Source organism: Cavia porcellus, unplaced genomic scaffold (assembly GCF_034190915.1).
Source record: "Cavia porcellus strain 051 isolate PalLab524CR breed Dunkin Hartley unplaced genomic scaffold, mCavPor4.1 scaffold_25, whole genome shotgun sequence".
NCBI classification, from domain to species: Eukaryota; Metazoa; Chordata; class Mammalia; order Rodentia; family Caviidae; genus Cavia; species Cavia porcellus.
In genome coordinates, this window is record NW_026947508.1 from 11,041,094 (window position 1) to 11,062,270 (window position 21,177).

The 21,177-nt window shown below is 55.7% G+C and overlaps 1 protein-coding gene across 3 annotated transcripts in view; it reads left to right on the top strand.

Moving 5' to 3' along the window:
- Window positions 1-21,177, top strand: part of Kazn (kazrin, periplakin interacting protein) — a 992,111-nt gene that overhangs the window by 963,472 nt on the left and 7,462 nt on the right. For all 3 annotated transcript variants that reach the window (XM_063235547.1, XM_063235548.1, XM_005004355.3), the window contains 5 exons: window positions 9,826-10,031; window positions 10,350-10,468; window positions 15,772-16,003; window positions 17,103-17,204; window positions 17,534-17,700. In XM_063235547.1, coding sequence (XP_063091617.1) covers window positions 9,826-10,031; window positions 10,350-10,468; window positions 15,772-16,003; window positions 17,103-17,204; window positions 17,534-17,700 — 826 coding nt within the window. The remainder of the gene's footprint in view (window positions 1-9,825; window positions 10,032-10,349; window positions 10,469-15,771; window positions 16,004-17,102; window positions 17,205-17,533; window positions 17,701-21,177) is intronic.

Genomic DNA, 21,177 nt, shown 5'->3' on the forward strand with positions numbered 1-21,177 from the left:
ATGAGTCCTCTGGTTCTGACATTCTGTACTTTGAGGTATTAGTGGTTCTTGGGGTGTCTAAGCAGACACCTTCCTGACATGGGTCGGCCACCAGCAGACCTCACAGCTTCTAGAGGTTCCCTGTGAGCCTACGAAGACAGGCTGTGTGGCAGGTGGCAGGCCAGGTGTGTCCGGCCTTTCTCTCCCTCAGAGCATTCTCTGCCCAGCAAGAACCAAGGCCAGAAGAGCCTCCTGCAGAAGAGGCCCCAGCAAAAGAGACCGTGTATGTGCTAAAGTCTGGCCTGGGTGCTCCCAATTCAATGTTGTCCCGGGTCCCATCTGAGGACCGAGGGTTTGTTTGATAACTCTGGGGAGCCAGATGGAAAAGTAAGCCCCTCAGAGCTGTGGTCAGACACCCTGAGTTATCATGGGAACCCGGGGCCCCTCAGCCCCCTGACAGCCTGTAGGGACAAAGGCCACCTGTCCACCCACAACCTACTGACTTGCTATTTATCGAGAGCTCACTGTGTCAGGATGTGGTGGGTATTTTTCATACCGTCAGTAAGTCACTCAGTAAACACTAACTGAGCGCTTCCCATAAGCCAGGCTTGCGGCAAAGGGCTGAGGAGACAGATAGAAGCGGTGAGATAACGTAAAGGACCTAAGGTGGTCCTCACCAGCCTCCCACGGACGGTGTGTCATTGTCTCAGCTTTGGCTGAGGAAACTGGGGCTCAGAGAGGTGATACGAGCAGCCCAAGGATGCAAAATCAGTGATGGAACAAAGACAGAAACTGGGCCCCAACCGACTCGTGCACTGTACCCCTTACAGGCAGACAGGAAAGAAGCTGATAAGACTATGTGCCATTAGACTAAGGCGTTGTGCTTTAATTTCCAGCACACCAGGGCCTGGAAGCAGGCAGACAAAGGGGCAGGCAGCAAGGCTGAAAGGATAAACCATTCACTCAGCGGGTAGAAACTTCCAGAACCTTCTAGAACATCCTGCCCCCCCCCCCCGCCGTGGCTCTGGCTGGACACATGTGTGGTTGTAGAGGGGCAGCTTCAGGGACAGTGACAGGGACCTTGTGGCCAGCCCTGGCCAGCCCTGGCCACAAGATCACCGGCCCCCACATCTCAGGGTGCGGGAACGTGAGCCGTCACTGCACCTGTCTCCCTGCCCATTCACTGGTGGTGTCTACACAGTTGGACTACCCTGCCCGCCTCAGGGATTGCCTTCTGGGTGAAGGAGCGATGAGCACTGCTCCTAAGAATCCCTGCCAGCCCTAAATTGTTCCCGTGTAATATTTAAAGCAGCTCAGGGCTGGCTTAGGAAATGTCCAGGAGACCTCGCAAAGCGTTTAGAGCAGGTTGGAGGCTAAGTGGTTTGCATGAATTATGCACGATCTGAGCACCAGACCCTCGCCTCCAGGCTCAGCGTCCCGAGTCCCTGTGAGTACAGGATGTCCCCTGACCATCACAGTGACCACGGGCTCTGGGCGAGTCACAGAAAACCCAGGCTATCTATCAGGTGGCATGTGGAGAGCTCCGGGGCAGGGGCTGTCAGAGCAGAAGAGGTGTTTGGACTGTAGCTGGGGAGAGAGGGAGCCCTGAGGCCCGCAGCCCCCCAGCAATCCCCGGCTCCCAGCTTTGTCCCTGGAGCTGTCCCGTCAAAGCGTACACAGCTTCCGCCTGGGCACAATTCCTACCCCACCCAGGAGGACTTCCCAAGAGGTGCCACTGGTATAGTGTAACAGTTATGAGGCAGGGAAAGGAAATTTTCAGTGTATATTTTAAAGCTTGAAGCAGGGCTTGCTGGCTAAGTGTGAGTTTGCTTTCTGTGGACACCTTAGCATCTGTCTTCTAGGCCTGTAAAATCAGGAAAGAGTTGCCAGGCAGCTCCCTGGGAAGTGGCCAGGCAGAGAGGAGCCTGGCCCACTTGGGGAGTCAACTCCCCAGTTCCTGGGCAATCCCAGAGTGTGGCTAGATCGGGGCGCCGTCCTCTGAGGTTCAGCACAGCGGGAACCTGTGTGGTAATCAGGAGGCTGGGCCCTGACAGGCAGGACCCCAAAACGAGGGGGACTCAAGCGAAAGAGGACAAAGCAACGAAGCCAATAAGGGGCTTCATTCAATTCCCCACCTGCTTTGGGGGAGCAGGAGACCTGTGGAGTGGGGAATACACTGGGCTTTAGCCCAGGCCTCTCCGGAACTAGCTTGGCTCTGAGTCTGATGTCAGGATTACACCTCCCCCTGCCCACTGGGGCCCTGCTGATGTGCAGTCTGGCCAGGGGTGTGGGGGCATCTCCTGCCTGTATCCTAGTGGGTGCGGGTGAGATCCAGCAAACCACAGCATCAGCCATCCAAGGCCCCTCAAGGCAGCTGTCACCTGGCTGTCAGAAATCAGACTTCACTCTGGAGTGCAGGGCTCAGACTTCACCCTGGAGTGCAGCTTTCGGTCCCACAGTGCACAGGACAGGGCCCCCGGCAAGAGGACCCTGGTGCCAGGTCCATGGGTACCAGGGTGGAGGCACCTGGCCTCAGGCAGAGAGACAAGGACAGACTGTGCAGGGTACCTGAGGGGCTGCGGTGGTGTTGGGTGGAGAGGCACATACAGGAGGGGAAGAAGTGCTGCCTGCTCCCTGTCCCCGTCCATGTCTCTGTCCCTTCCTGGTTCCCTGGCCTTCCCTTAACCGATACTCAGTGGGCCCACTCTGCCCGGCAGCCTGCTTGAAATCCAGGGGAGTCAGTTCTGAAACATTTACCCTGGCCTGGGGTCTCACTAGGAATCAGAGAGAGAAAACTGGCCCCGGCCCAGCACTGGGAGCCACAGGCTCGTGGGGGACACCGATGTTCACTGAATGATCGCACAGCCTAGTTAGTCCCAGCTGAAGAAGGGCCATGCATGGAACATTTCTGAATTAATGAGAGCTGTGCCGGTTGAGTGTGAGTGCGTGTGCACACTGGGGACAAAGGGCATCTACCACAGGTGAAAAGAAAAGGATTCCCTGGAAAGGACACTTCCAGGCTGCATAGGAGTTGGACAAGAGAGCGGGTACAGGTGACAGAAGCTGGTGTCAGGAGCAACTGGGAGACGCAGATGCCGGGAAGGGTGAGAGCAGGGAGACAGGGCTGGTGAGGTGGGAAGAGCTGTGTCTTCTTGGTTTTTTGAGACAAGGTCTCACTATACAGTTCAGGCTGGCCTTGAACTCACCAGCCCGGGATCACTTGGAACTCTCAGCAACCCTCCTGCCTCAGCCTCCTGAGTCCTAGGAGTACAGGCATGTGTAACCACACCCAGTATTGCCATAGGGTCACTTAAGTAGGCTTCTGGGGATGCTCCAGCTCGTTAGGATTGGGGTGGACACCTTTCCCAGACTCATGCAGTTGGGCCCAGGGAGCACAGTGAGTGTCTCTGTGGGATTAGTGCCCAAGTGCCTTGGCATTTATTAAATGATCCCCAAAGACATTCGGACATTTAGAGGCCAAAGTTAGGTATGGACTCTGCATTGCACATCAGCCCCACCCGTCCTTTAGGCCACTTCTGTGTGTCTGTCTGTGTGTCTGTCTCCATGTGTCTGTCACTCACTCTGACCCATGTCACATCTCCTGGATGCCCAGTTCAGTGGACAGAGCTCAGAGAGTAGGTCCCTGCCCCACACTGCATCCTGCGCCCTGCCTGTTCCAGCGGTCCTTGCCAATGTGCTCCTGTGACAAGAAACAAGCGCTGAGCGCCACCACACACCCAGGCTGGCTTCTCCCTGAGGGGCTCACTTGGTGGTGGGCAGAGGGACAGGTCCACTCAGCAATGACGTGGCGGGCCATGGAGAGCCAGACAGCTGGTGCCTGCAGCGAGAGGGCGTCCGCCTGGGCATTGCAAGGAAGGGAGTGTGCCAAACATTTTAGAAACATAAACTTGATAATTTTTTTTTAAAAATGAATCATGCATGGTGGTGCATGCCTGTAATCCCAGTGCTCTGAGAGGCTGAGGCAGGAGGACTGCAAGTTTTAGCCCAGCCTGGGCAACTTAGCGAGACTGCCTCAAAAATATTTTAAAATACGTTTTAAAAGGCCAACGATGTCGCCCAGTGCACCGACTGAGCTCAGTTCTCATCACCTCAGAAATAAATAAATGGATGGATAGAGTTGGGCTATGGACCAAGCAGCCGAAGGGAAATATTTTTCAATGGAATATCAAGTTAAAGAAATGACCTCCCAAGGACACAACGCAAAGAAACAATGCTCCCAGCCCCGCGTGGCTAACGGCTACCACGTCGTCCCTCCCACCCCACCGGAAGTGCTGCCTGCAGGCGGGCGTGTGGCTACAAATTAGGAAAGACAGAATCCAACTCAGGTGTAGCGGGAACCTCAGAAGGAAACGAGAGAGAATGGGGAAGAGGTGCTGTTTCAGCAGAGGACGGTGGATACTGTGCCACCAATGGATTCATGAATATAGAAAGCACAAGTTGCCTGGGATGTAGCTCTGTGGTTTATGCACTTGCCTGGCAAGTGCAAGGTCGTGAGTTCGATACCCGGTATCAAAAAAAGAAAGCACAAGTTACACCAGTCAGAGTTGGTTTTTTTAAAAAAGAAAAATTCGTACCCAGCTTCATTGTAATAAACCACAGCACAGCAGAAGACAGAATCTCAAAAGTCCCTAACAGGAGCACAACAATGACTCCGCCTTAGCACAAAGGAAGACAGAGAACCCTGGAGCCAGGCCGTGGGCCCAGAGCCGTGTCCTTACCTTACTGCGGTGAGTGAGATGCAGGCTGCTTTCGGACAAACTCCTATGTAAGGGCTTACAGCCAAAATACCACTGCTCAGAAGAGGCTTTCAGGACTGTTCTTCAGAAGCAAGAAAAAAATCTCCCACAAGCTGAAGGTACAAATGCTAAAATAATCATGATGATAATATCTAGATTATGGTGGGGTGTTTTGGGGTTTTTTTTTTGTTTTTTTTTTTTGGTCTTTTTAAGACAGGGTCTCCCTATGCAGTTCAGGCTGGCCTTGAGCTTGCTTTGTAGCCCAGCCTGGTCTCAAACTCACAACCGTCCTCCTGCCTCAGCCTCCCAGGTGCTAGGTTTGTTTTGTTTTGTTTTCTCATAAAGGGACAGAATTAAACTACCAGCCATGGCAGTAGGTAAACCCCGAAGAGTAATGGGAATGAATGATTGTGTTACACGAATCTCACAGTGTAGGCCAGGGCATTAACGGTCAGCTCTAGGTTTTGGTGTGTGGGTGTGTCTCATAGATTCTCAAAGGCAATGGTCCTGGAACTTCAGCACCTGGGACTTGTGAAAACATGGGTACCCGGCCACCCCCACGATGTCCACTGAGTCCCACAATTTTTATGATGCACAAGCTCCAGCCTCCTGATGCTGGCAGCCCAGGGATCCCACTCTGAGAACAGTAGTCCAAACTCAGAGGCACCAATGGCTTAACTTCCAAGCCAGAAGAGAGGGGAGAACGGGAGGAGAAACCTAAAATGTGTGTAGACCAGGTCCGCCCTCCCGTCTGGACCAGCCCTGTCCAGGAGAAATGGGCACCAGTCAAACGGGTCACCTTAGGTCTTCAGGTAGCCACACTTAAAAAGATGCAATTGAGATGAATTTTAATTAATGCTACCTTTTATTTAAAGCCACACACCCCACATATCATCATGTTGATATGTGATCGGTGCAAAAGAGATTCACACAGCAGCTGACAAATCTTTGTTTCCCCATAGTAAGTCTTCAAAATCCAGCATCTCCTTGACACTTTAGGCGCCTCTCTATGTGACAAGCACTTAGGTCCGTGCGGCTGGAGTCACCTTTCAGGACAGAGCAGGTCAAGCCTGTGACACAAGCCTGCAGGGATCTGAGATCTCTTCGAAATTACCAAGTGTCCACTCTATGCCAGACACTGGGCTGAGCCCTGCCCTCAGTCCCTCCTGCCATCCTCCCATCGTCCAACAGAGCATGGATTATCGACCATTTTACAGATGAGGAAACTGAGACCAAGAAAACTGAAAATCATTACCCCGAGACCGTGTCTGGTGAGCAGCAGAGCTGGACGTGAGTCCCCATCTCTCTTGCTCCTGGGTCACTTTAACCTTCTCGGCCGAGGCCATCTCTGCAAGCCATCTTGCAACAGGCCAGAGGCTGATTATTTTAGGCTCTGTGGGCCAGGCATCTGTGCCACAGTCGTCAGCGGGTAAACAAAGGGATGAGGCTGTGGCTGGATCAAAAGTGTATTTAGAGAAGCACATGGAGGGCTGGATGTGGCTGAGGAACATAGTCTGACCCTGCATCTGGCACACAGCGAGGTCCTGGGCAGTCACGATGATGTTAGCTGTGGTCAGGCCACTGATGTCCTGTGTGTGCATGTGTGTGCACATGTGTGTTCTGTGTGCAGGCACGTGCTTTGGGATGTGTGTGTGCTGGGCCCACGTGGCAGGCAGATAGCCTCTCATGTCTGAGTCCCCAGGCCTCCGAGCGCCCGGTAGAGGCAGGCAGGTTACCTCTCAGGGCAGCTTCCCAGGGGCTCAGTGCGGCCTCTGACCCCAGCGCCCAGCGCTGAGCCTGGCTGTAAACGTGATTTATTCCCACTCTCAGGGCTGAGGAGGGGCAGAGGAGCCAGAAAAAAACACGGCTCAGTGCCTGTGTTTTGGAAATCGTCTTCAGTGAATGGCTATGACCCTCCCTCGGTCCCTCTCTCCTGGTGGGTCAGCCCCGAGGGGCAGGGGAGCGGGTACTGAGTCCCCTGGGAGCCCTGCTTGGGTCTGGACTTTCAAGAAATAATGGGAATTGGAAACCAGCTCACCTCCTACCAGCATGACCAAGGCCTGTGAGTGATAGAATAACACACAGACAGACGCACTCACACACACTCACACACACCCACACTCACACTCCCAAAACACCCATGCACATCCACGCAGACAGCTTAGCCACTCAGGAAATTCATTTTGTCTTTGTCTACTGACCTGCCCCTCCCCGCCCTTCTTCCTGTTTACGCTGGTGTGTGTGTGTGTGTGTGTGTGTGTGGCCTGTCTCCCCAGGGACTGCGCTTGCCGTCACTTTCTCCTCCTCCCCATCCCCTGTGCTGCAGCCGAGCACTGCATGGACCCACCTGTCCGTCCCCTCCCCTGCCCACCAGCCCCGCCCCTCCCCCATCCTACCCAGGAGATTGAGAAGCCCTCTCTGGGCACCTGAGCTCAACTCAGATGCATTTGGTCTCAGTGGTGCAAGGGACCAGAGCAGCTGCAGGCTAAATTCTAGGTGTGGCGTGGAAGTGCCCAAGCCCTGGGGGAGGAACCCTCTAATGCTAGCATCAGCCATTTATAATATTCCTACCAGCTTAGGAGGTAGATTACTGCATCCGTTTTGTAAATAGAGAAACTGAGGCTTTGGAGAGTTTGCCTAAAACCTGGTCCACATGGACAGCCTGGGTCATGTGTTGGACATCAGAGTGAACAGATTTGGCCACACCTCACCTCTCCTCTACCCAGAGTCCACACCTGGTGCCACGTGTGGAATGCCATGTGTGGGAGCCTGTCACCCATCACTGTACCATGGGAGTCCTGGGCCCCATCAGAATTCCCTGGCAGGCAGGCTGCCTGGCAAGAGGGGCACCTGGCTGGGGTCTGAGCCCAGACTGGACATGGCTCCCCGCTAAATAAATTCCTGAGTGCATGGTTCAAACTTAGAACTGCGCAGAGCTCAGAGCCTACTGTTTTCCTGTGGGATACAACATGGCCTTGCCCCACTCAAGGTGGGGATACAGTGATATGGATAGTGACCCCCCTGTCCACCCCCACCTCATTACACTCACTGTGTGTGTGCCTCCCAGAAGGAGGGCTTTGTGGAGTAGGAAACTGAGGCACAGAGGAGAGAGGATTCTGTAGCACGGGGTGAGGGGAGGGATGATGGATGGGTGGGTGGTCACCGAGTGGGCGCAGGGCTTTCCATCCTTCCAGGAGCCTAAGCCAGAGGCAGGCAGGCAGGCAGGGAGGGAGGAGCTGGGAGCAGGCACTCTGTGACCCAGAAGAGTCTTAGACTCTGCTTTTGCTCAGCTCGGAATATATAATACAGTGGGAGCAGCCTGAATCCAGCTACTCAGTCCCAAATCCTCCAAGATCACAAACTTTAAGCACTGGCTCAGTGCCCCAGGTGGCAATGCAACTTGGGGAAACTGGGTTCTGGCACTGAAGCACTGGGCAAAGCCCCAGCGGGGTACGGTGCAGAAGGCGTACCTGAAACCCAACCCTAACCCTGCTTACACCTCATTCCTCCCCAAGACGGCCCCTCACCTGCTGCGCACGGCCCACGCTCAAGGGATTCGAAACCCAAAAAGCACTGCACCATGGATGGGCCCCCTGTATGTCCGATAAGGGAAACTCAGCCCGTGCAGGCCGTGCAGTAGCCTCAGGATGGAGTAAATATCCACGTGTTCACAAAGCCCCTCTCACACACGCGAGCACACACACATGCTCACACTCATGCACAATCACCCACCATCCCAGCAATCAACCATGGACGTAGTGCCGGGTTAAAACACTTCTCCTGTAACACCTTTTTAAATTAATTACATGAATTCCAGCTGTGAAGAGAGCGTAAGCGATCCAAATAAGCTCCCATTGATATTATTGTGTTATTGCTTCCTGCTTTAATTTTTCTGGGTTTTTTAATTATAAGTCTATACGTGACCAGGCATAGTGACACGTCCTGTAATTCTAGCACTTGCAAGGCTGAGGCAGGTGGATCACTATGAATTTGAGGCCAGCCTGGGCTACATAGTGAGCTCAAGATCAGCCTGGGCTACATAGTGAGATTTTTAAGAAGTCAAAAACTGACAAGCTAAAAAGCCTGTCCATGCATAGATGATACTTTGGCAGTAATGAAGTATAGCAAGAAGAAAATAGTCTTATTCTCCGCAGCGCCCAAACTCAGTAACCTACCCAAACCCAGTGGGAACTGGTTACCGTGACTTCACCGTATGCCTTGTCTGTACTGCTGGATACGCATTTTTACATCACTATAATGGGTCGTTATAATTAGATCACGATGGAGAGTTTGGGCTGGGTCCTTTCTAATGGGGCTTATTTAAGGTTACTGTATTGCGTCTGCCTGCGTCTTTCCTTAGCTGGGTCAGAGTGAGTCTCCTCCTCCGAGGGTTCTGCAAGGCCGGGACTTTGCCTGTTCCCGATGTCAATGCAGCCAAGCTAACTGCTGAGGGGACCGGAGATCGAGAAACCTTTAACTTTTTTTCTGCCTGTGAAGACCATTTCAGGCTTCAGCGTTAAGGAGAGGAGCTGAGCCCCATTTATCCCAAGAAAATGAATCGCCCAATTGCCCAAAAATGACTTCCACCGCTGAGTTTACAATAGTAAAACAACCCCGGTGCCCATCAATAGAAGTGACATAAATTACAGCACTGCCTGTCTGTGCCTCTCGAGCCACGGTGCCAATCTCTATCAAGACAGAATCTGTCCTCCGTGCATGGTGGTGACAAAAATGTGTCCCAGACAGGAGCGTGCCGTGCAAGCCTGTGACACTGTGTGTTTGTGTCTCCCAAAGAGTATTTAAGTGGCTCCAGCCAGCGCTGTCTCCGGTAGGCAGGGGGAGATTCTCCTGTTCTATTTCCCCTTCTTTCTAGAATAAGTGTATCTTTGCGATTATTCTCTTCTTTGCAGAGTTAAAGGTTACTTTTATGATGGGGAGGGGCACAACCTGAAATAAACCAAAGCCATGGTGATCTGGGGGGAGACCTGCCTGTGTCCTGGTCCCTAGGGTGCAGCCAGCAGCCCGGGCCCATGCAGCCCTGTTCCTACCCACCCACCCCAACGTAGCTGTATGTGCTTCTGTGTTGCAGACTCGGACAGCCAGTGCAGCCCCACGAGGCACAGCCTCAGCCTGTCGGAGGGCGAGGAGCAGATGGACCGGCTGCAGCACGTGGAGCTGGTCAGGACCACACCCATGTCCCACTGGAAGGCTGGCACCGTCCAGGCCTGGCTGGAGGTGGTCATGGCCATGCCCATGTACGTCAAGGCCTGTGCGGAGAACGTGAAGAGCGGGAAGGTAGGTGGCTATGGCCTGTGGTGGGACATCCCCTGCAGCTTCCTGTGGGCTCCACAGTCCAGGGGGCTGGCCTGTCCCTCACCCATCCTGCTCCTGGGGCAGCAGGAGGTGCAGTCTAGGAGCTGGTTGATCTGGGTTCCGGTTCCAAGATTCTGCCAAAGCATTACCACCCCCCCAGCAAGGCACAGAGCTCTTCAGAGCTTCCACTGCCATGTCTAAAATGGGACAACAAGCTGGGCATGCTGCCAAATTCCTGCCATCCCAGCCCCCTGGAAGGCTGAGGCAGGAGAATCTCGAGTGACCCCCCTTCCGGAGCAGGTGTTGCTGAGCCTGAGCGATGAGGACCTGGAGCTGGGCCTGGGTGTGTGCAGCTCCCTGCACCGACGCAAGCTCCGCCTGGCCATTGAGGATTATCGAGACGCGGAGGCAGGCAGGAGGTGAGCTGTGTGGGGAGGATGGAGAGAGATTAAAAGGCCTCGCATCACACAGCTGGGTGAATGGGGGCAGTGGGTCACGTGGGCCCCAGACAACACATGTGCATGCCCAATATGCACATGACACCCCTCCCAATCCAGGGAAGAGTGGGGGTGGGGACTCAGGGGGCCCCCCAGAACTCCTCCACCTCCATGGGTAGTCAGAGCTGGTCAATATCCCATACCCACCTACATCTACCCCAGCACTCCAGCTCTTGTCTTCTAGAACGGGGAAAGATGTCCCCGCCTGAGGAGGGGACAGAGGAGCTGAAGTGGCAGGAAGGGGCTTATGGGCTTGAAGTGTAGAGGGTCAGGTGGGGCCTGGGACTGGGGGGAGGCCCTCTCCCCCAGGTCCCTGCCCTGCAGAGTCACCCTGCACACAGGGCCCATGTCATCATCGACCCCCACATCCTTCCTCTGACAGACCAAGGACCCTCCTTCCCCAAGCAGCTCAGGGAGAGGGACACAGCCCCACCTACCCATCTGCAGCCTGCAAGGGGGGACCCAGCTTTGTAAAGCTGACACTTTCTCTTTTGCATAATTATCTCCTTCGCTGGCTTCCCACCATTTTCGTGCAGTTAATTAATCAAACCTGGTGGTGTGTGCAATTATTTGTGAAGCAGCTTCGAGGATTAAAAAATAGAAGGGGCTTTGGGATGGAGAATCAGGCCAGTTTGGAAGCAGGGAAACCAAAGCCACGTGTGGCTAGGAGAGATTCAGAGGTGACGGGCAGCGCTGAGATGACCTGATCAGAGCGCTGGGTAGCAACTCAAGCAAGCCAGGCATCTTGGTTACTTTCCTCTCCTTGCTGCAACAAAAATACAACACCCAAATCAAGAATGGAAACGTTTGTTTAGCTCACAGTTTGTGGAGGTTTCCGTCCATAATCAGCTGGCTCCAAGGCAGGGGGCAGGGGCACTACTTCAAGGTGGCAGAAGGCATCAAGGCACTAAGAGCAAACCTCTTTCCTCCCTAATATTATACACAGGGCAGGTGCCACGCTCACAGAATGTCCCCTTGCACAGGCTGAGGACAGGACAAAGAAAGAACCTTGGGTCCCTGCGGAGTCTCTTAGCTGAATTTCTAAACTTCCTAGTTGACACAGTGTATCAACCATAATACCAGAGAAGGAAGCAGGTGCCATCAGCAGGTCAGGGTGCTGGCCAGTCGTCCCAGGGAACAAGGCAGGGGCTGGGGAAGGGGTAGGGGTGCAGTAGGCCCAGGAGGCACCCCTCCCCGGGCTCCCCTGATAGGATCCCACAGCATCCACCCCATCACCCACTGCCCGAAGCCCTCACAATCCTCTTACCCAGACTGGAAATCCCTCCCACCCCCGGCCTGCTCCCAGAGGGGCTTGTGTCCAGAGAGCCAGGCGGGACCTTCTGTTTCCACTCTCAAAAAATGTGGGGAACCCTGACCACTGCCAAGGCCCCCCGAAACATGGATGTCTTAGTCTGCTTCGGCTGCTGCAACAAAACGCCAACCCCAGGCTCAAACAATGGACATTTATTTCTCACTCTGGGGTGCAAGCCTGAGGTCAGAAGCCAGGCACGATCGGAGTTGGGGTTCTCTTTCCTTCCTGCCCTCTCCTCGCCTGGCAGAGAAGTGGTGGGGAGAGGGGAGAAAGGGTCATCCCATCCTGCCAAGCGGTAGGAAGCTTTCTGGGCTCTGGGGTGAGAACCCAAATGAGGTCCTTCCAGCTGTGACACTGTGTGACCCTAGACACGATGCTGCCCTCTCTGGGCTGGTTCCCCTAGTGACAAACTTCTCTCCGTCTCTCTCTCTGTCTCTCTCTCTGTCTTTCTCTCTCTGTCTCTCTCTCTGTCTTTCTCTCTGTCTTTCTCTCTCTGTCTCTCTCTCTCTGTCTCTCTGTCTCTCTCTCTCTCTGTCTCTCTCTCTGTCTCTCTCTCTGTCTCTCTCTCTGTCTCTCTCTCTCTCTGTCTCTCTCTCTGTCTCTCTCTCTGTCTCTCTCTCTGTCTCTCTCTCTCTCTGTCTCTCTCTCTCTCTCTCTGTTTTGTGTGTGGTACCAGGGATCGAACTCACAACCTTGTGCTTGCCAGGCAAGCACTTATGCCACTGAGCTAAATCCTCAGGCCCCTAGTGACAAACTCCTGAGAATCCAACCCCTCGGCCGTTGGCCAATCCCTCACCTGACACAATCTGTCTCACCTCGGTGGTGGGCTGGCAGTCTCACCCGTCTTCCTGCTGGAAAGCGAGGCGCAGGGAACTCCCACACGGCAAGTCATGCTGCCAGACCTCCGACTTGGCCGGTGTTGTTTCCCTTCTGCCTTGTCACCCTAGTGTCCAGTACCGACCACCATTATCCATAGAATCCCTGTGATCCCAGACTCCGCAAGAAGAGTTTTCCGAGCTTGATCCCTAAGTCCCTGCACCTCCTTGAGGCAAGCATCACCCTCCCCATTTCACAGACTTGGAAACTGAGGCCCAGAGGTACAAGGTCATGAGCTCAGAGTGACAGATCCAGTTGGCCAGTGAACTGGATGGAGTCTACACCCTGCTGGGCCTCAAACTTCAAGGTTGAATCTGGCCCAAATTTGGAGTGAGGGTGGTGATTTTTATAAAGCATTTGTTATCACTTTCCAAGCCACACAATTAACTCGAGGTGGGCTCTTGCTGAAGCATAAACCAACAGCTGGGAAAGCATTGGGGAGCAGAGGCCCCGGGGACAGCTTTCAGAACAAGAGGACTGTGGCAAAGGGCCAGCGCGCATCCCTAGTCGGCACGCAGATGGGCATTGCTGATTATAAGTGGCCTCTCCTGAGTAGATCAGTGAGATGCCCACCTGAGCCCGCCATCCGGGTCTCTTGCCTCAGAAAGGAGGGGCTGATCTGACTTCCACAGGAGGATGGTCACGGGTGGGGGGTGGAGGTGAGGTCCTGGGAAGGTTCCTTTCCCGCAGGCTGGGTCACCCTGGAGGGCAGGGAGGGATCGGCCCAGGGTCTCAGCACCTGTTCATCCCTGCACGGAGCCTGGCTTGGGCTGGATGCTTCTGGCTCCCTGCCCTGCGCCCAGCCCTGCGGTGTCCAGCCAGATGGCTACAAAGCAGACACTGAGCTTAAACTCGGAGCTGAGTGGCACTGTCCCTGGGCCCTGCCCTGCAGGAGCTGACTATCTAGGAAGGCAGCAGGCTGGGTTAGCCCCACCCAGCCATGGTGGTGCGGGGATGGGGACCCTCAGGCGGGGGTAGAACCCGTAGGCTTAGTGGAGCTCGGTGGTCCACATAGTCTGAGGATTCAGTGCAGGCCAGAGGACAAGCGACAGGGTGCCCTGGGGCTCGGGGAGGGCCCAGCAGAGGAGAGGGGAGCCCACTATATGTCCAGCACTGCCACCCACAGCAGATCACGGCCCCTATTCCCTAGGGTGGCACAAGGCAAATCCATTCCCTTCTAAGGTGCAATGTGTACCGGGCAGGGCTGGTGAAAGACCTGAGTCCCAGGCCAGCCAGGCTGCACGGGGAGCCCAAGGCCAGCCTGAACTGCAGAGTGAGGCTCGCCTCAAGGAAAACAAATGCGGCAAAATGCAGTGTGTGGGTTAGTGCTTTGAGGGAAAAACCAGGGACTAAATAGCAGGATTGGGGGGGGGCAGCTTTAGAAAGGGAGAGGGAATCCAATATGGAGGGAGAGGAGGAGGGGGCCATGGCAGGGCTGCAAGGAGCCGGGTCCCAGGGAGACAGAGACAAGGGGATCGGTGCACCCCAGAATCGCTGCTGCCTCTCCCCACCATCTGAGTACAGAATAAGGGGGCAGTTGCTGAGGGCTTTATGGGCAGCACCCTGCAGGTCACTCGGGGATTTGATTGTCATGCAGGGAGAGAGGACAGATCTGAGTGACGGGTTGATTTTTTGCTTGTGTGTGTGTTTTTTTTGTTTGTTTTGTTTGTTTGAGATAGGGCCTCACTATATATTTCAGGCTGGCCTTGAACCTACTAAGTAGCCAAGGCTGGCCTCAAACTTGCAGCAGTCTTCCTGCCTCGGCCTCCTGAGTACTGGGATTATAGGTATGTGCCACTGTGCCTGGCCCAAATTAGATTCTTAATACAGCAGAAGTCCCCCAAGGCCGGCTCTAATTGACAGTTTTAAAGAACACTGTGGTGACCACAGGGAATGTGGATGGATGGGCCGTGGGTGCAGACATGGGGTGGATTGGAGGCAGTTTCAGGAAATCCACATGGATATGGTTCTGGATTGCCGCTGGAGAAGGAGAGAAGGGGACAGAGGCACGCTGACCCGAGGGCTCTGTGGACAGGACAGGCAGAGGAATGGGAGGTCGGGCAGGGGCTCTGGAGCTGGACAGGGAGGTTGTTAGAAGGTGGGAGGGGAAAGGGGGCCAGAAGAGGCATGGAACTCAGAGGCTCAGAGGACAGGCCAGATGGGTGCATGGGGTCCTCACCGATGCAGCCCAGAGCCCTGGGGCTGGGATTCCCCAGGGAGGAAGGCGCATGGGGGAAGACGGGCCTGTTTATGGCAGCATCTGCACCGAGCTCGGTGCACAGATGCCCTGGAGGCCTCAGTGAGATGGGGTGGGTGGGGTCAGTGAGAGGCCGGGCAGGCCTCGGCAGCAGTGAGGCAGGACCAGCGGACTCTGCCAGGGAGGAGGCTGTGACCCTCTGTGAGCCTGTTGAGGGCTTTCCCTGGCACCCAGTCAGCCCTCATGTCCTGTCTTGGCTCCCACTTAGAGACCGCTTCCCGCGCAGTGCCTGGTCATTTTTCAGAGCCCCACTTCAGTGGTGGGGGAGGACACAGTGGACCTCATTCCCTCTGCAACGCTGCCACCGTGTGGCTATCTAAGGAATGACAGCCAGGGACCCCGGGCACCAGGCACATCCATAGATGGACCCATTGGAAAAGCAATTGTTGTGCACCTACCATGCACGCACCACTGGTAGTCTGGGCGGGACATGGAGCAGTCTGAGATATGGTAGTGAGGTGGCAAGAGAGGATCGGACTAAGCAAAGCACGGGGCACCATCTACTTGTTTGTGGAAGGACACGAGACCCAGCGCTTCCCTAGGGAACGCGCTGCAGCGGCCACAGCTGATGCCTCTTGTCACGGTCTCCAAACAGGAGGACAGACAGAAGGCAGGGGTGCCCCAGGCTGCGGCACTGCGGGTCTCAGAGCTCCAGGAGACCACCTGCCCCTGTGGCTTTCTTGGTCCCCACCCCATCCTCCTCGCCCTGCTCCCTTCCCACCATCCCCGTGTTTGGCCGCCTTCCCCACCCGCTCCTCTCTGTGGCCGTGTCTCCCCCAGCCTGTCCAAAGCTGCCGAGCTGGACCATCACTGGGTGGCCAAGGCCTGGCTGAACGACATCGGCCTGTCACAGTACTCCCAGGCCTTCCACAACCACCTGGTGGACGGGCGGGTGCTGAACTCCCTGATGAAGCGGGACCTGGAGAAGCACCTGAATGTGTCCAAGAAGTTCCACCAGGTCAGCATCCTGCTGGGCATCGAGCTGCTCTACCAAGTGAACTTCAGCAGAGAGGTGAGGACTGGCACCGGCGCCACCCACAGCCTGCCCGTGTGTCCTCTCACCCGTCTATCGCCCCCCCACCAAGCCATCTCTCCCTCCCTCTCTCCTGCCAGCAGCTTCACTGGTGGGTCCCAGTGAGGGAAGCCCAGGTTCACGAATGCACCAGAAGAAGGCTCTGGGGAGCCAGGGGAGGGGCTTCCTGAGGCCTGGAAGGGGGCTTCCGGGGACCCACAGAAGACAACAGCAGAAAAGTGCTCAGCGGAGAGAACCGCCAGTGTCCCCGAGGACAGGGCCCCGGGTGCAGGGAGAGCGCCCAGGGGCTGAGGGTGGCAGTAAAGAGTCCGGACTCAGCGCCCTCCATCAGGAGCTCTGCCCACCTGGAGAGCGCAGGGCACCAGCTTTGGCTCTATGGGGCACCCAGGACATCTACTTATCTGTCCCTGAAGGAGAGGCCCTTAGCCGCTGGGTCCTGGCACTGGGTCCCAATGGCTTTTCCTAGAACGATGTTGGAGCCCAGGTCAGGAGATGGGGCAGGACCATGCAAGTCCTCACCACTCCCACAACGAGTGTGGGCCCCTGGGAACTGGCTGGGTCAAGGACACCAGCCCTGAGCCCAGTCTGACAGTGGAGCAGATGTGGGAGGTGGTGACCATCACTCATGGTCAGGGCCCTGAGGGTCTGCAGGTTGGTAGCCTGCAAGGGTATCTCCATGGAAAACTCGGTCTAGAAGTTAGACCCTGGGGTGACAGGAGAGGATGTCAGAGTGACCTCTGTGGACCCCATGGGTTGTGTCTTACACCAGGATGTAAGTGAGGGCGCACTCCCAGCCCACTCCTTCCCTCCCAGAAACCTGGGCCCCCGTGGGGAGGGCCCAATATCACCGAGTCCCCACTCTAGGCAGATGAGCTGGGATCCCTAAGGGGGATATAGAATAGGTGGTGCTGTGGGGCTCCCCCACCCCAGGACAGAGGCCACAGGACAACATGCACAAGCAGCTGGGGACCATGGTGGTCTCCTCCCCAAGCAGACTGAGGCCTCTGGTTCCCCATGGACCTTGCCCCACATGTGGCCTCTGTGTCTCAGCCCTGGCTCACCCCTTGTGTCTTCCAAGGCTCTCCAGGAGCGCCGGGCCCGCTGCGAGACACAGAACACAGATCCCGTGGTCTGGACCAACCAGCGGGTGCTCAAGTGGGTGCGTGACATCGACCTGAAGGTGAGAAAATGACTGGGGTGACCCTGTCCCTCCAGCAGGGGCGAGTCCTCTGCAAATCTGTATGCAAATCACTGCCTACGCCTGCGTCTGCGCAGGCCTGGCCCTCACTCCAGTCACCGGAGCAGGTCAGGGCTGAGATCCGGGTGCCCCCCCCCCCGCCAATAGACACGCACGACTCCTGCTGGGTGGCAGCTGTGTGCATCGCAAGTGGCCCCTGCCCTGTGGCTCTGAGCTGGTGGTCCCTGGGAGCCAAGCCTTCCTGCTGGGGACACGTCTCTGCCTAAATCCTGGGCCCCCCGGGCTGCCCAGCCTCCCGCCTCTGCCCCCAGGAGTACGCAGACAACCTGACCAACAGCGGCGTGCACGGCGCGGTGCTGGTGCTGGAACCCACGTTCAACGCAGAGGCCATGGCCACCGCCCTGGGCATCCCCAGCGGGAAGCACATCTTGCGCAGGCACCTGGCAGAGGAGATGAGTGCCATCTTCCACCCGGCCAGGTGAGGGCGCACTCCCAGCCCACTCCTTCCCTGATGGGATCCCTGCCGTCCTTGCGCCACCTGGTGAGGAAACTGAGGCTCAGAGGCACCCGGTGGAGGTCAGCCACTGGCAGGAGGAAACAGTATGCAGGTCTCAAATCCAGCACCTGTGTACATAGAGCAGGAAGAGCTAGCAGCTGGGGGTAAGGAGAGGCCACGAGGACGGGATTCAAGCTGGGGACAGTGGTGTCGGTCCAGCAGGGCGAGGTGGCCATTCCAGGAGGGGACAGAGGACAGAAGCAGGAAGAAGTGGCCAATGATGCTTGTCGCCAAGTGGGAGAGCACAGCAATGCACCTGCCTCGGCCTCCTCAACTGGGCAAGCTTCCGGCCCTGCCGGTGGGTCCCCTCCCCAGGACACACTCGGGGTTGGCCAGACCTTGCAAGGGCACTAAACTTACTCTCCTGAGAAGGCTGAGGCAGCAAGAGCTCCCCCCACTTATTGATGAGAAATCTGTTCTAAGTAAGTGACCCCACTCTATGCCCACTGTCACCCAGCCAGCAAGAGGCAGAGCCCAGGTGTCCCATTCCGTCTATATGGTGAATTGCACAGGTTGATTTTCAGAGATCGGAGGAACATTTCTGGGATGAAGCTCACTGGGTCACAATGCTTCACCCTCATTCTATGTTGCCAGATTTGTTTTGCTAGTATTTATTTATGACACTGCCCTGAGCTACATCCCGAGCTTTTTTTCAATTTGTTTTTTTGTTAAATGTCAAGGCTAGGCTCAAATTTGGACTCCTCCTGCTTCAGCCTCCCGTAGTGGTGGGATGATAGGCCTTCACTGCCACACTCAGCGACTTTGCTGGTATTTCGTGAGGATTTTTGGCCTTGTATTTGTCAGGGATACTTGTCTATAGTTTTTGTGTTTGGGTGTGCGGTGTGTGTGATATTTTCACCTGGCTTTCGTATCAGGTCAGTACCAGCCCCTGAAATAAGTTGGGATGTGTCTTCTCCTCTATATTTTTAAAGCGTTAGCAGCACTGGCGGTTCATTTACCACCGAAGCCATCCGCTTTGAAGCATTTCTTTGTGAGAAGTGTTTTGATTACTAATTCAATCTCTTTACTTCTCAGGGATTTATTCAAATTGTTTCTTTTGAGTTAGTCTCAGGAGTTGATAAGCTTTCTAGGTGTTTGTCCGTTCCTTCTAGGTTAGCCGATTTGTTGGCATGTGATTAATCCCATAATCGTTCCCTGAGGATGCGTCTGATTCCTGCAGCTGGCTCAGTCCTAGCGCTGCTCAGTCCTGCCTTTAGTGGGCTGCTTCCGCTTGGCTTGCCTAAGGGCTCATCCACTGTACAGCTCTACCTCAGGTTTGCACCTGGGGCTGTCTAACTCAGGCCTGAGCCCTGAACCCCAGAACCCATGGAGTCTCGAGGGATAGCTGGGCCAACCCTGGTGTCACAGGGGCAGGAAGCAGAGGTTTGGGAACACGGTGTCTGGTGGGTCCTGCTGTCTAGTTGGCATGTGAGACCCCCGTGGCAGGATCATCGAGGCTCTTACAATGCAGATACCTGGGTCCTGTTGGAGCTGCAGGGCCAGCAGCAGCTGGCAGAGCCCAGGGATCGGCTCCATTTGCATTTTAAGTGCCTTCCAAGGGAGAGCAGAATTTGACAAGAGCCTTGCTCTTCGAGTGAGCGGGAGAGAAGCTTTTCTTCTCCGAGCCTTCACTGTTCCTGACCTTCCAGCTCAGCCACCGAGATTTGAGACAGACTTAAAGTATCTCGAGCCATGAGGGTGGCTCGAGCTAAACCTTAGGGGGCACCAGTGGACTTGATTAAACCTGGGCCATCACAAGCCCACAGTGTGCTTGGGGCTGTCTGGGACCAGTCGGTGAGTGTTGGGGAGTTTCCAGTGGGAGACAAATAAGGTGGCCCTTTGGTCCTGGTAATCCAGAGGCTCTTGGGGATCACAGGACAGCATAGAGGTCCTGCTGGCGGGGCAGAGAACAGAGAAGGCTCCTCCAATCACACATGAGGCATCAGAGGCCGGAGAGCCAGGGGCAGAGCAGCAGAGCCAGCCCCGAACCAAGCCCAGCTCCCCATCTCGATCTGTCCACACACTGCTGTCCACACGAGCTTATGAATTGAAGCCTCCTTGCTGGGATTTCAGAGCCTCACGGCCCTTTTCTGAGACTCTGCCACAGCCAGGAGAATGGACTTTATCAGCAGAGGTGACGCAGAGATTCATGCTTCTGGGGAATTTTAGAGACCAGCTCGGTGACTAGAAGTGTCCCCAGCTAGACAACCAGGGCTGTGGCCAACCCCAGGGGAAGCACAGTCAGCCAGTTCACAGGTCCCCTATGATGTCCTCTTTCCCGCCTGCTGCCATCACCATGGCAACACATCCGACCATGGGGATGGAGGAGGCAGGGTTTCTGATGTCACTCAGTGTCTGTTTTAACACGCTCAGACTTCCTGATTCCCCCCACAAACCTCTGTTTGTGGAAGGAACCTGTTTGTATATACCAAGTGCGTCAGCCACAGGTGCGGTGCTCAGGAAGATGGACCTGAAGGATGCAGGACGGAGCAAAGCCATTCTAGGGGCATCTGCTGGGGCATCAGAGGGCCTGCACAAATGGGTGCCCGGTCCCAGGCGTTCGCCTGTCCCCAGAGCACAGGCAGTGACAGGGCAGGTTCCACCCTCGGTCTCTTTGGATTCAGTTAGGCTTCCTGCGGAGCCTTCTCCTGGGCCTCTGAAGCCTCAGGCAAACCTTGCAACTGCCTCCTGCTGGCGGCCCCAGGCGTCCTCTTTGGTTTCTAGGGACTTGAGAGTCCTCTGCACCTCCAGCATCCTCTCATCCTTCTTTCTGCAGAGGTGGCTGGAAGGGGACATTGTCACATGGCCAGAGCTGCGGGCTTCCTGGGGACAGGTTCCTCAATGAGGAAATGAGGTATCACAAGATCATACCTTTTTCCCAGGACCACCAGCTGATGCACTGTGGCCCTGGGGCTCAAAGGTGACACTTTACTGCCTTCCTGTTGCTAGGGAGAGGGACTGAGATGGTGGGGGATTGTGAGGACCTGGCACCTGTCCCCCACCCAGAAGGTGGCAGGCAGGCAGTGTGACTGCAGGGGACAGAGCAATCAGAACCTCGCATGCCCCTGAGGGACCAGCCGTGTCCTCCAGAGCCCCAGCGTCTGGTCCACACCCGAAGCCAAGTCCCTGGGTGGTTTATCAGGCTGTTAGGGTCCACTGCTCGCCCTCTTCTTGGTGGCCACCTGTCCTCACTCAGCAAAGCTACACAAACCCGTGCGTCCTGGCCACCCCAGCCTCCTCCCCAGAGTCACCCCCATCACAGCACTGTAGCTGGCTTCCATGAACCCCAGGGCTGGAGGAAAATGGAGATTTCCAGCCTGCTCTTTTTACACCCAAGAAAGCAGAATCCCAGAGAAGGCAGTCACTTGGCACAGTGTCACACAGCGAATGGGCAGGACT